This window comes from Thermobia domestica, chromosome 9 (assembly GCF_964235325.1).
Source record: "Thermobia domestica chromosome 9, izTheDome1.hap1.1, whole genome shotgun sequence".
Taxonomy (NCBI): Eukaryota; Metazoa; Arthropoda; class Insecta; order Zygentoma; family Lepismatidae; genus Thermobia; species Thermobia domestica.
In genome coordinates, this window is record NC_137462.1 from 181686297 (window position 1) to 181701425 (window position 15129).

Consider the following 15129-nt stretch of genomic DNA (forward strand, 5'->3'; position numbering starts at 1 on the left):
TCATTGTGAATGACAACTTCGGCGGTTAAGGTAAAGTTGACGGTAGATCTCTACAGACTGCACAATAAACATAGTTATATTGTTCTCGGTTTTTCTTTAAAGGTAAGAGTCTAATTTTGCTCAATCAGCAGAATTACAACTACGTTTTGAGAAGAAAATTGAAACATCAAGTAACTTAATATTTCAAATTGCACGGTTTAATGAGATGGAATATTTTTTTCACCTATAAACTAAAACTTAGGAACAAAGCAACTTCCATACACAAGCGTCTTTACTTTCTCATGATACTTTTTAGACCATCCTGTAAATGACATCAATATTTTTCTTTTCTAAACACCGTTGTTGAAAGAAAAATTTTCCACAAATTTTAGCTTTTACGACAACCACGTCGCAATTCTTGATTATGATTTCTATTACTTAAATAACTTACATGACATTGCTGACATTTGTCGGATGTAGTAACGACTATTATGAGAGAACAAAGATACTTGTATATGGAGTTTTTCTCTCTCTGGCTCTTTACTCTAAGATTCATCTTTTTCCTTTTACTATAATTTACTGGATTTAGAAAATCTGAATGCCTCCAATCACATTTTGAATGATTTTACATTGAAGAATTAAATATTCAGGCATTAAAATAATATTTTTTATTGCATACTGGAAATTACAGACTGATCTGCTTACTTACAATTTTCATATATTAAACATAAAACATACAAGTAATAAAAATAAACATAATATAAAATAAAGTGCAAATGATACATGCACAGGAGAAAAAAAAAACAAGAATCATACATTACACAAACATACTCTTATATAAAAGGAAGTAACACCCTCAGTTGATTATGAAATGATTATACAACTGTCTTTGAACAATACTAAAATTATATTCAAAAATATCAACAACACTGGCAAAATCATTGGGCACTGATAAGATTTTATACAAGGGTGCATCATTGAGGGAGTGGATAGGTTTAAAAATTTTCGGATTTCTTATAATAATAATAATAATAATAATAATAATAATAATAATAATAATAATAATAATAATAATAATAATAATAATAATAATAATAACTATTATTATAATAATAATAGTTATATTATTATTATAATAATATTACTATAATAATAATAACTACTATTATTATTATTATTATTATTATTATTATTATTATTATTATTATTATTATTATTATTATTATTATTATTATTATTATTATTATTATAAAATTGAAACTTATTTATTAGAGAAACTCTTATGTTAATTTTCTTTTGCTTCAAAACAGGCCCGTAGCTAGAGGGTGGCAAGGGAGAGCTGATCCTCTCAGGGGCCACCTTCTTCAGCACCCATGAAACTTTTGTTCTATGTATGAATGAATGTAAAGTGAACTCAATTTAGAGCATAAATTCCACTAACCCTCTCCAGCTTATAAAACACACGTTAGACTAGGTTTAGTTTCAGCTCCCCTTCCCTATTTTAATGTTCTGGCTATGGACCTGTTCCAAATATTGACTACTATTTCATCAATAAAAACATAAATTCAATTAAGATGTTGCTTTTTACCTTGTAAGAGCTACTAAGAAATCAGACACGGCTTCTCTTTGTCCTTTGGTCAACATCTTATTCTTTGATAATCTGTAAACTGTATGCAATGTTGCATCTAATAAACTTGCGTAGTTGTCAGCCTCGTTATAGAAGTTAGTGTGTTTTATCAGAAGTGGTAAAATAGAATTTCCAATATATCTGTTCATTGCCAGACCCATGTCAGATTCATATCCGTCATTCTGAAAAGTAAAAGCCGAAATTATAATATTTTAAAAAAGTTACGGAGTAATGCATTATCAGCATATTTACATATCACAATGAAAATGAACTGATTGAGACCAGGATGGCCATCTCCATCTTATGAAGACAGATATCTAAGGAAAAGTTCTGTATTCTTTAATGTATTTGCTGCAAATATTTTAGAAAATATTAATTTTATGCTTATTTGATATGTCGAAAAAAAGTAGGTAGTACTTGCTTTTGATCTCTAATGAAGATGTCCTACTTTATTTCTCGACTTTCAGTTTGTAAATGGCTTTTAATTCTTTTGCAGATATTCTAAATCAAATTATTTCCATTTTCATGTGAGCTTTATTAATAAGGGGTTAAAATCGATTACTTTTTTTCACGATATTGATTTCCATATTATGTTAAAAAGTTGGAAACATTCTCTTAACTATATATAAATCAATATTAAATAGTAATTTGTTTGAACCACAAATTTCATGCAGTTCCTAAGGAGTACATAAAATGACTTTAATTTTTATCGTTAAATATCTATTTCAAACATACATTAATAAAATACTTACAGAAACTTTTTTCCTACCTTATCTAACATTGTGGCTGTTCTAAGATCTGGTAGAAAAGCGTCCTCAAGAAGTCTGAAGAATAGCTCTTGTTCTTCGATGCCATATACTCTCTCCAAGAAGAGAACAATACTTTGTTTATGACCAGGTATAAGACCTGATGGCATATCACTCTTTGGACGCTCCTCACCTGCTGCTGGTGTATACAAGGTAAACCTCAAGCTTAAAACTCCTTGTAAATCTTCCAAAGGAACAAGAGACCTCAAAATGGCTCTGGCTCGAAGAGATTCATTTTTATTCTGCAAAAAGAAATGAAGAACGTATTTCAAAATACAGAAGATATGCACATTGCTATATATAAAATATATAAAGCAATGCGCTTACTGATTACCTCTAGAACACGAAATATTTACTTAAAAGGATATCTATCCACTCGATAAGTAATTATAATTTAAATGAAATCATTGAAACTATGATTAATTGAGTTTTTAACATTCATTTATCATTGCTCTTCTTTTACCTAGAAAAGTTTATTGTATTAACATTATCATATATAATTATTATATTTTAATAATTTCTATTTTTTTTAAATACTTAATTTATTCTGCTTCTGAGCTAAGTATATTGTGAAGATATAGATAATAATGCCTAATATATATATATTTACATTTTTGGGTAACAAATTTTCAAGTGTTCAATTTTATCTTTAAATGTGTACATATGTAGTTCTATTTTCTTTCTCCTTTTTCTTTTTTTTTATTTTTACTGCTAATAATATTTACCTGTGCTATTACTGAAGAATCAGGTGCACACCTGCCCAGCAAATCAACCAGTGTACAATAGAAACACAAGATAGCAGCTCCTGTGTCAATGTAGTCTTCGTCATCCTCTGACTCTGGAAGAGGATGATCAAACTGCATTGCTGATATTGTACCTTCAGCCTCATCCATGGCTTTCCTTTGAGCACTAATTCGTTCTGACATCTACAATAATTAGAGATAATTACTTAGGTTAAGTTCAATACTCATTCTTTCTCAATACACAAAGTACTGAATTATGATAAAATATATAGTAGTGTCAATATTAGATATAGCCTTTATCAATGCGGATGCACTGTGATTTAATTACATTGATTTAGAGTTTTCTTATTGTAAACTGTTCCTCAGCTTAATACGAGGGTAAGTCATAAAGTGCATATATATTGTCCAGTTGTAGGTAGGAATTTGCTACTTGGCCGAGATGAAGTTCAGACATTGACTGCATTGCGGGAGCAGAATTAAATTTTTGTGCCTCACAAATTTTGAATAAGATTGGTATAAGATTGATATAAAATGGTAACTATGTTCTCTGTGTGGACAGTAGAAAAAGTGCGATCTGGTATTCGGTTTTTGTGGACAAAAGGAGGAGAACCAGTTCAAATTCATAAGAAATTGCAACAAATATATGGAGCAAATGGTACACTTACAATTAATAATTGTACAGCAAAACTATATTTTGAGAGTATGTTTTAACAAAAATATGATTAAGTGAAAAAGTAAATTTTAAAACTTTATATAAAGAATTTTCAGTGTTCTCTATTAAAAAATTGTATACGAATTCTGTTTTAGTTTACCTAAAAATAACATATGATGAATGGCAAGCAATTGATCATGTATATGAGACTAGAAGTGTAACAAAAAACATTTATTCATAATAAGAACAATTAGATCTATCAGACTCATATACAGGCTCAGACTAAACAGTATATATAGCAACAAAAATCAATAGTAAATTATGGACACAGATAAAAGACGAGAGTAATATGAAAATCTACAAACGTTTAATTTCACAATAGGTAGAAGGTATGACAAATGAATTGAAGAAATATTACAGGATAAATTAACATATAGATCAGCTAACTTGAAGAAACTGGCCCACAAAGAAGCACTTGTTTATTTGAACCTTTACCTTATTAGGAAAAACAAATATTAAAATACGATATGGCGAGCTATACTGCTAGAGACCGGAAGATGGAACTTCTGGAATTCCGAAGCCTTATCATTCTTGGAATGCGGGTATGTTAATCTGTATTAGTTAGGAAATCTGGAACTCCGATTTCCTTTAGACAGGAATGAAGTACAAAATTTTAACAGAGGAAATTTGAATTTAGCCCATTTCCATTGAGTAATCTTAAATTTTCTCTTTCTTTTATTTCCTTCTGTATAATAATGTCTTCGTATTATTGTACTTTTATTTTATAGTTTAACTATACTCTTTAATATTTATGAATATATTTCCGTACATTTGTAATTTCCAATGTATGATTGAAATTGATATATAAATGTTGTATTTTTCCTCTTTCTTTCAATAAACCTTCATCATGACAGTGCAGCATGTGCATAAATGATGTCGGAAACTCAGTGGCGGTTGCGTGAGTGTGCAAGATGAATAAAGGAGCGGGCCTCCTCGTTTGACAATAGAACTCCTCGTTATAATTGAAGATGTCACACGGGCGAATCGCTGACTGTCACTATAGTTAACTATGGTTTAATCTGTCACATTTCATAATGTAGGACATTGTTCACGAACGTTTAGGATACATAAAAGTGTGAAGAAGATGAGTTTCAAGAAAACTGATGGACAATCACAAGGAAATACGTATGAGAGCATTCTTCTCACATCTTGCCCGCTTTAATGAGCATGGGAAATATTTTCTGAGCCAAATCATTAATGGGGATGCAGCGCGGGTGTACCAGTATGGCCTGGAGCCAAACACGCAATCAATGGCATGGAAGCACCCAGAATAACCAACAGTCAAAATGTTCAAGTTCAAGACATCACCTAGCACTGAAAACTGATAGCAATGGCCTTTCGAGATATCCATGGTGTACTTCTGGTGGATTTTTGTGCGCTAATCACACTGCATTCTGCGACATATCAGACAAAATTCCAGGAACCGAAGGAACTTGTTCAACGCAATAAATCTTAACTATTAGGGCAAGTGGCACATTTTCCTCACAACAATGCGAGACCGTAAGTAGCTCATGCGACTAGGAATCCTTTGCTATGGTTGGGCTCGGAAATTCTTTCACACCCACTGTACAGTTCGGATTTGGCCCCATGCGAGTTTAATAGTTTTTCCAAAATGAAAGAACATCTGCATAGCAAACGATTCACATTACAAGGTTTTCACAAATGGATTTTCCCCCTAGACAAGTGCTTCAGGAGAGGTGACTACGTCGAAAAATAGTGAAAAGATGTACTTTCATTCTACATGTAAGTATTTCTCTTTATATCTAGTATCAACAATATACCGGAAATGGGAACCTTATTTTCTAACTTCCCTTCGTAGTTCTTAATGGAGTGTTTGTCTGTTAGTTTTATTTACTTCAACCACTTCAAATTGATTTGTTATGACAAAGTAATAAAGCTCTATCGTATTTTTTGCCTTAGGAATTTCATCAACTGTCATATGAAAATGAATAATGGAAACTGATTAAAATTATATCGTGAGTACCTTATTTGCGTCCATAATTGCTTTGAGTAAGCCTTCACCTTCTCCTCGCAGGGCTGGTCCTAAACATTCAGGACGTCTAATCAATAGACGAATAACCAAGTTAGCATTTTCTTCAACGCTCTCACCTGAAACCAAACATTTGCATGATTACTAATAAAAGATCAAATGTATTTAAAGAAACAAATTAATACTAAGAATAATCTTGATTGCATGTCTGATGTGACAAATATTTTTCAACATATTAATTCAATATTTGAGTTGACATAAATTGGAAATAAGCTGAGAAAATTAACTTAAGGGACTATATTTGTGCATTCCTAAACTACAATTTGCTCATTTTTGTAATGTTTTTAGGAAATTCGTTTATAAAGATTGTGTATATATATATATATACAATCTTTATAAACGAATTTCCTAATTTTATTTAAAATATTTTTGGTTGCCTTTAATGAAATGATTTCAATTATATCTACAATAGTTCAAAAGAAATTTAATACTGAAGTTTACTTTTGTAGAGACTATTATTAATTGAATAGTGTCTCGTCTAGAATTTAAGTCGTGAATTGTTAACAGGTCAATTTCTGAGAGTACAAAATATGACATTCTACGTAAACATCAAATACGAGTGGTCTATCATTTAAAAGCATGTTAAAAGTAATGTGTGTGTTATAGATGAGCGATCTAGTATAAATCACGTCTCATTTTTTACTCACGTCTTTTACTTATATGCACCCGGCAATGCTGCTATTCTTTTCAATGGGGCTACTTAAAGCAAGAGGTATACAAGAACAATTCTCGAACTATACAAGGCCTGGAAAAGAACATTCGCAGTGTCATTGAGAACATTAACACTTCTACTCTCCGTAAAGTTGCTGCCAATATGGTGAAACGTGTGAACCAGTGTTTGAATCAAAATACGAGGCACTCCCGGCATCTGATATAGAGCTGATAACTCAATTAGTGATAATTGCAGCGTTGCCGGATGCACGTAAGTAAAAGTTTTATCATGATAATTTCAAAGTTTGTTTTTCGTTGTTTTCAGGAATTGCATAATGTAGACAGATCCTTAACACACCTTTTTATGCACTGAAATATCAGCAGTGTTGCCAATTCAGAGTGTTAATTTATGAAAACTAGTTCCTTCTTTTAGAGGCTCCATCCGATTAGTTATCGGTAGAATTGAAAAATTCTTTTTTCTGATCCATAGTTTCCAAGCTACTCCAACTAAGCAAACTGAAAAATTAACGACAGAACATCCATACGTATGAGTTATGAGTCAATTTACGTGTTTTGCAAAAAAAAAATGATTTACACCTTCCGTTACATCTGGCAACACTGTGTGGTACCTAGTGTACTTCAATCATTGCTTCCTAGTTTAAAAATATATACATGAACAAGACTTCATTTTGGTATAACCATTATTTGTGTCTCGTTTCAGGTTCAAAATTTGCACTATCCTAAACTCCGGGTTGCGTTGTATATTGGACACCCTGTATTATGCTATGTACGTTACAGGCGCTGTGCAGAACGCCTTCCTGTACTGACCAGGACATTTCGGCAACCGGGCGGATTACACTCCGAAACCGGGACTGTCCCGGCCAAACCGGGATGTACGGCAAGCCTACCTCTAATGATTCAAGTTAATTATGATATATTACAATAAACATTAAACAAACATCTTTATATCGTTTTGTTACGTTCTAAACAGTTACACGAATAAACTTTTCCAGGCCTTCATGGATATACTTGTCTTTAGTATATTTTCTAAATGATAGTAATTGGAATACTCAATTGCAATCACAAAATACTCATGGAATGCACTTAAAATTGTGTTTGAAAATAGGTGTACCTTTTTATAAGTAATATTACTTGGCGTCAACATTAATTTCGACAAGCTTACAAGTGTTTGCCATCAAATATAGTTTGAATACCATGTGCTTTCTCTAAATATTAAAGGAATGTATGGAAGAAAATAATGTTTATGAAACATATCTGGTTCTCAAGATACTGTTATTTACATACCATTAACCCAAACGCAGAACCTGAGAAAATCAAGATATCTCTCTCCTTCCACAGGATCCCAACCAAGATCTGGATATCCCTTCTCCACTAGTTCAGAATTAGATTGAAGCCCACAGCGAGACAAATAAACAGCGATCTTCTCCAAATAATGTTCTCTGCAAAGAAAGAAACATTTCCTTAAGACTTTATGTCTTCTGTTTATTTATTTCTGTTATTTATATATATATAAAAAAACAATTAAGAAACACGGAGTTCAACTTTCCAAACTAACAACACTATTTTAAAATCATACAAAATTGTAGGAAATATTAAAAAAATAAGACTGATGAAAATATATCAATAATATTGTCATGCGAATTCTTCATTCTCACTTTTACTTTTCTTCCTTACGGGAGATTTATAGTCCCAGCCGTAGAGCCATGTGGACTGTTTCACTAAGTTTGTTTTGAATAAAAGTTAGTTGAATTAAATATTTGTATTAAAATGGCACGTGCCAAAATGGCCGAAGTTGCCTGTTTTAAATAGACTTGTTTATCACACTTTCAATGTAAGAAGGAGGGATAAGCGGCGCATGTAGATATTAAAATAGAAACACACTGTATTAAAATTGTATTAAATATCAAAATTGTCAAAAATAATAAATTGTAAAGAGTAAAGAAATGAAGAAAAACTGAGAGCAAATGCTCTCCAATACTTAGGTTTACAGCGCCATCTCTTCCACCTCATTCTCGTAAGTCCTATTATTGATATTTTGTCGTTTCACATTGATTGCTAGATTTGTTTATATTTTCAACTTTCAGTTTACTTGTATGATAAGCGATTATTTTTTTGTTATTGTTATTATGCAATTGTTTTATGTAATAAAATTAGAAAAATCAAATATGAGGAAAGGAAAAAGTTTAACAAGCCAAAGTACCAAGTATGCAAAATTGCTGCAAAGAAAATGGATTTATGAGAAAATTAGATAATTTTATATAACCCATTTCACTTAAAATTTCACTTCAAACTGAAAAGGAAGTTCAATTTTTTGCTTATACTCATTAAAGTAAAGGAGATGGATGATTAATGAAAGTAAATTATTATAAAAGAAGTGATTGAGTGATAACGTGAAAGAAAACGGGAAAACCTCGAGAAAACCCTTGTACATGATGTTGTTCACCGTAAACTCACATTGCCTGAGATCAAACCAGGAAACCCCTTTAACAGAAGTTAAGAGTGGTGTCGAAAATGGGTTGGGTGATTCATAAATTTAACACTAAGTCTATTATTCTTAAGGAAAATATTCTACTGAAAATATTCGACTACACTATAACTTACCGTAAAGCTAACGCTAGCTCTGTGTTTTCCATAAGAGATGAATAAGCAACATCCAATGGAGTGCTACCTCGCAGAGAAGGACGGGACAATAATATGTTGCTATTCTCTAATAAGAAAGCCAAATGATCGAACATAGCTTTCTGATTCTGTCTTGATGTTCTACAGAAGTAGCACAGGAATCGGCAGCATGCTACCACCATCTCGTGTGACGTGTCCTATAAAACAGATAAGCGTTATTAAATAAAATAGCCTTTTAGATCAGTTTCCTTAATAGTACTGAAGTTTTATATATGTGTTACAAAATATTACATAAATCAAAATATAATTTATTATAATGTTTGAACGTAATTTGTCAGTTCTTACCAAGCACTATTTAGCACAATAAAAGTATTACAAAGATGTTTCTCACTTTGCGAGACTTTTTTTTCATTGCCTAGATAGGCCTACACAACAAATTAATTATGACTTAATGTGCATAGGTGATGAATACTCAAGTATAAAGAACTATAAAATAGTCTCTTTATACGCTAGAAAATTATGCACAATAACACCAATAATTGTATAGTCCGACATGAATAACTTGATCATTGGGTCATTTAGAACTTCACAATGTGTTCAAAAAGTTTCGAGATTACCTCGTAATAAAATATTTAACGACACCAATTTTTTTTAAAAGATAATGCCTCCCGTGTTACAAACTCGCTAAGCCGATAGTAGACGTATTGGAAGCCCCTAGGAAAGTCATCTACCGAAACTGTTCAGTACTTCTGTCACATTCATATTCCCTTATTCGTTGTCAATGTTGAGAGAATGGAGCAATATGCTGCAATCGAGTGTAGTTTTACATAAGGTAAAACTGCTACTGAAATCTATAGAATGATGCAGAACGCGGATGGACACAATTGTCTTAGCCGAAACAAAGTGTTCGAATGGTTTTTATGTTTCAAGAATGGTCACTTTTAGTGTCAATTCTTTGCCTAAAAAAAATTATAGTCCTTGAAAAACTCCATATTGGCCTGATTTGGCTCCAACGGACTTCATGCTCTTCCCTAAGTATAAATATACTCTCAAATAGGAGCATTTGAAGGGTGTTGGAGCATTTTAAGGAAGAGGATCCAAGCAAATATGATGGAGATACTGAACAGAATTCCAGTGGGTGATTTATCTAGGGTGTTCCAAAGCCTCTACAATCAGTCACGCGACGGGGTGTTGTGGGAAGAGATATATGCAGAAAAACTCACGTGGTAATATTTTTTGCTGGCATTGTTAAGTATTTTATTTCAAGGTAATCCCGGAACTTATTGAACGGGCTGTGTATAGCTAAATATAATGTAACAAATTGTCACATAGTAAAATGGGGATGAAAGTAGCTAGAGATGTTTCATGCTCGATCAACTATTGCAAATAGATGTCAATAGAGTATTATATTAGTTCATAACTTCTTGCAATTTCAGTGTCACAGAGCTCAAGTCTTGCCGACTATATTTATATAGTAATACATATTGTCGACTGTAGTAATATATAATGTTTTATGCAAGTCTTGAAAAAAGTAGGAGGGAGAAATGGCGTGGCTTTGAAGTAAAATTATATTACTCCACTCAATTGATAGTTATTTACAAATGACTTTTTGCGATACCTTTTCCTTTGCTGGAGCTTCACCTTCTCCTCCAGTAGTTTGCGTGTCTGACTGAGCTTGAGCGCGTCGGCCAAGTGTGTTCATCATTACAGCCATTACGTTCTCGTGCACTCTCAAGATTCTTATTAAATCTGGGTGCTGGAAGAAGGTATGGTTGTTGACCAGTTTCCTGCAAAGTAGTTTCATATATTAGTTAAAAACGAGTTCAAATGATTTCCATGATATCTAATAGTAACATAATTAAATGTACACTATGCACAACTGCACAACTTAGAAGTAGATTTATAAATATTTAAATAAATTTGGATGTCGAGGTTCAAGTCTCTGCCAGTCCAGCGTTAAGACATTTCTGTGTGTTTCCATATTGTTCCGTATCATATTATTTCATCTTTATTCATCCAGTTTTGTACATAATCGATCATAGGAGCAGTAAATAAGAGAATTGTCATACACAGTATATAAGAGAAGGAGCAGAATTGTCATAATACAGAGTTGAGATTTTTTTTTTTTGTATCATTAAGGTTATCTTAAATTTACTTAAATCACTTACATATTCTTTAACTTCATAATACCTCTTATTAGATAAAAGCTTGAACAATTGAATAATTCCTTTTCGAATTACTCTATCACTTGAATGTCTTATGAGTATGTCGACAACTTATTGTCTAACTTTGTGGAGATCTGAAGAACATTTTATTCAGTGAAAGTATTATTTTGATATAGTGTGTATAAAGTGTTCTTTTGTCTTGTATTTTGAATATACACCGTAAAAAGGATTTCATTACTTTTAACATATATGATAATTTTCTATATGTACAGTCCGCAGCAAAACAAAACCTGCAACATGAGCATGTAAGTTTATTGTGAAACGACGAAGTCTTTTGCTCCAAAATAAGTGTGCAAGGGAGGACGCCGAGGTTTCTCCTGGCATGATTCGTGCCACTTAGACGTTATGTTGATTCCCTGCGCTGTTAGGCGTAGTTTCACAATAAACTTACATACTCATTATGCAGTTTTTTTTTTTTTTGCTGCGGACTGTACAAACAAGGGAGAGTTAAAATTTTATCCAATGATATTCACTTTTGCAGATTTTTTTTTAATGAAATGAAATCTTGGAGTTTTACGTCCTACGGTTATGCCGGTTAAGCTAAAGGAGACGATGATGATGAGAAATGAAAGAAATGGCGGAATTAGGAAAGTGGGAGGAAACGGGAGAACCGAGAGGAAACCCCACGCACGCGGTGTTTGCCCACCACAAAGTTCACTTGGCACAAGCTGTGATGGAACCAGGGACCCCATGCACTAGAAGTGAAAAGTTTTTTTTTTTTTTTTTTTTGATAGATTAAAAATGCATGGTATTATTTTCTCCTGTAAGCGAAAAACAGTAGTACAAAGGCACGAAACTTTCTTGAAAACCATACAGAAACTTAATAAGGATTGGAACTTAGAACACATACACAATGAGCAACAATAAGAAGGAACAAAATAACTCACTTAGTGTTAAAATGAAGTAATTTAGAATATAACTGCCACTAAAAAAAGATGCACATTCTATAACTATGCAGTGCTTCCCAAAATACAAATTCAAAAACTTTGATTCAATATTAAATTTCTAATTATATAATTGTTTTCGGTGCGGGAGACATGGGTTCGATTTCCGGTGAGGAGTCATGTGGTTTCGACCCCATGTTAAGCTGTGGAGTCACGTCTTATATGGTCTCAGTGCTTTAAAGAATGTTAAACTTCAAATTAACTAATCAATTACTTAATTATACACACCAACATTCACGCTGGTGTGTTCCGTTGTCTGCCTGAATATGGTAAAGGTCAGTAATACACTTTGCAAATTAAGGCTAAAATAAAATGAAAAAATACAGTTTTAATTAATATATGATACTTATTCGTTATTAGTTATTCATTTGCCTATAGTTACTTAACAAAACTAGTGATCTAAAATGAAACGAAAAAGATAATTGGGCACAGGGTCGCAAATCATTTTCAGTTTTTATGGACAATATCGTGAACAAATAAATAAATAAATAAATAAAATGATCTTATATTTGTGTATGAAGAAACCACTGCATTGAAAAAGATAAGTTTGTAAATAATTGTCATAAGCTTATAGGTCCAGAAAAAGTACTCTTCTCTATATACAGAATTAAAAACATACTATAGTTGCATGCTAGAACAAAACAAAACTAAAAAAAGGACAGAACTAAATCTATTTCCCAACAGATTCCAACGAACCACAAAACCTAATTTCATAATACGTTTCAAAACGTATACTCAAAATTTGAAACAACTATAATGGTATGGTATGGATCGGTTGTTTTGAACTGTAAAATATTTTTATATAAATATACTCGTAAACAGTTTGTCCACATTAAGAACGTTACATAAGCTCATTATACATACCATAACCTTTCACGCATAAGTTCCCCCTCTTCTTGTGACATTTGTACAGGTAACAAAGATCTAATTTGACTCAGGCCAATCCACATAGTAGCGACATCATTCTTAGTTTTAGAGTTGATTATGTAAGTATTTTGTAGAGCTCGCATCAATTCTCCAACCATATCATACTGTCTCACAAGCAAACTGTAAAAGAAAACAAAAACAAAAAAAAAAAAAAAAAAAAAAAAGATTTGATTATAATTTGTATTATGACATGTATTGTATACACTAAAACCATTTTTGAAAATTTATTTTCAATTTGAGAGCTACTATCATTGTATAAGTTTTAAACTTAGTGTCTATATTTTAATACTAATATTTTTGGATTATTTTATATTATTTTAAATTCTAAAAGGCCTTTTTATTTATCAATTGACGTTTATTGATAAATAGATGTATTTGATTAAAAGTTAGACAGTTAGTTAGTTTCAACGTAAAAATCTTAAATGAACATAAATTTTGGGCGCTTATATTGAGTAGGAACAGGCAAGAACATTAGATAAATTAATGAAGTTCTGAAACTTCATAGTAAAACTTTATAAACTGAAATATTTCTCTTGCAAATAATGACTTTTTTTAAAAAAAAAATTTAGAATAAAATGTATAACCTGTTAGAATCTATGTAGAAGATAGTATTATAGCACCAACTAGTGTTCTCATCATTTAAAATTACAAAAAAGTTAATTTGAAGGTCACTTTAAATAAAAGTGGTTCTGTAAATCTTTGTTATTATTATTATTTGATTCTTTTATAAGAAAATTTAATTATGCAAATTCTTATGTGATTTACGAACTTGATTCTAAATAGTTTCAAATCGCATAAAAGAGATCCCTCGTTACTATATGGTTAGTGTAAAGAGGCAGTGGTTAATGTAGTTTGGGTGCGGGAAACACAGGTTTGATTCCTGGCGGAGCTCAAATGGTTCTGATCTCACGTTAAGTTGTAGACCCATGTCTCATATAGCCCCACTGCTGAAAGGGACGTTAAATTCTACTCAACCAACCAACCAAATCATTTAAAACATTTTAAAAAAGAAAGAAAGAAAACATTTTTTTTAAAAAAAAAAGTGTATGCGAAACACAAAATACAAAATAACTAATACTTTTCTGATTAGAGTATATACTTATTTATTAAAATTAAAATTAGTTGTAACAGTTTCAATAACTTAAGGTTACCTTCATCAGACGTTAACTGGCAGAAATATCTTCATAACACTAAATTATTATTCTGATGAAGATAACATTAAGTTATTGAAACTGTTACGGCTTATTTTAATTTTGATAAATAAGTAATAGTTATTCTGGTCAGAAAAGTATTAATTATTTAAGTAATAGTTCCAGAGTCAAGATGAGTGAAAACACAAAATACATTAATACAAAAAAAGTAAATAATGTCAAAATTAGTGTGCATGAAATCCAATTATGACATGATTTATGCTTGACAAAAAATTAAATAAATGTTCCTTTATTTCTTTATTATAAATAAAAATTGTTAAAATAATGAGTTAATTGAAAACTAGTTTTGAATTACATAATAATAATTCTATTGAATTACATAATAATAATTCTATATATTAACAAGTTAATGTATGACAATAAATTATTGTTTAAAAAACATAAATATGTTTATTGTTACGAGTATATAGAACTTACTACGTATAAAAACATCGATAAAAGTATATAATTATTTTCGATCAGTAAATTATCGATTTAATATCTAATATAGCGGAATAGATATTTTAAACTTTATTTTTACATTTTCTTCAGTTTTTCTTCCCTATCTTTCGGTGATCCTTGACAATCGAAAGTCTGAAAATTTGATATTATATGCTAATTCAAAATAACAATCA

General features: G+C 31.2%; 1 protein-coding gene across 7 annotated transcripts in view; it reads right to left on the reverse strand.

The window, feature by feature from the left end:
- Nucleotides 1-15129, reverse strand: part of RyR (Ryanodine receptor) — a 395937-nt gene that overhangs the window by 100403 nt on the left and 280405 nt on the right. For all 7 annotated transcript variants that reach the window (XM_081725586.1, XM_081725584.1, XM_081725582.1 and 4 more), the window contains exons 46-53: nucleotides 13242-13424; nucleotides 10827-10995; nucleotides 9191-9405; nucleotides 7874-8028; nucleotides 5852-5976; nucleotides 3138-3338; nucleotides 2376-2654; nucleotides 1568-1788 (exon numbers count right to left, since the gene is read on the reverse strand). In XM_081725586.1, coding sequence (XP_081581712.1) covers nucleotides 1568-1788; nucleotides 2376-2654; nucleotides 3138-3338; nucleotides 5852-5976; nucleotides 7874-8028; nucleotides 9191-9405; nucleotides 10827-10995; nucleotides 13242-13424 — 1548 coding nt within the window. The remainder of the gene's footprint in view (nucleotides 1-1567; nucleotides 1789-2375; nucleotides 2655-3137; nucleotides 3339-5851; nucleotides 5977-7873; nucleotides 8029-9190; nucleotides 9406-10826; nucleotides 10996-13241; nucleotides 13425-15129) is intronic.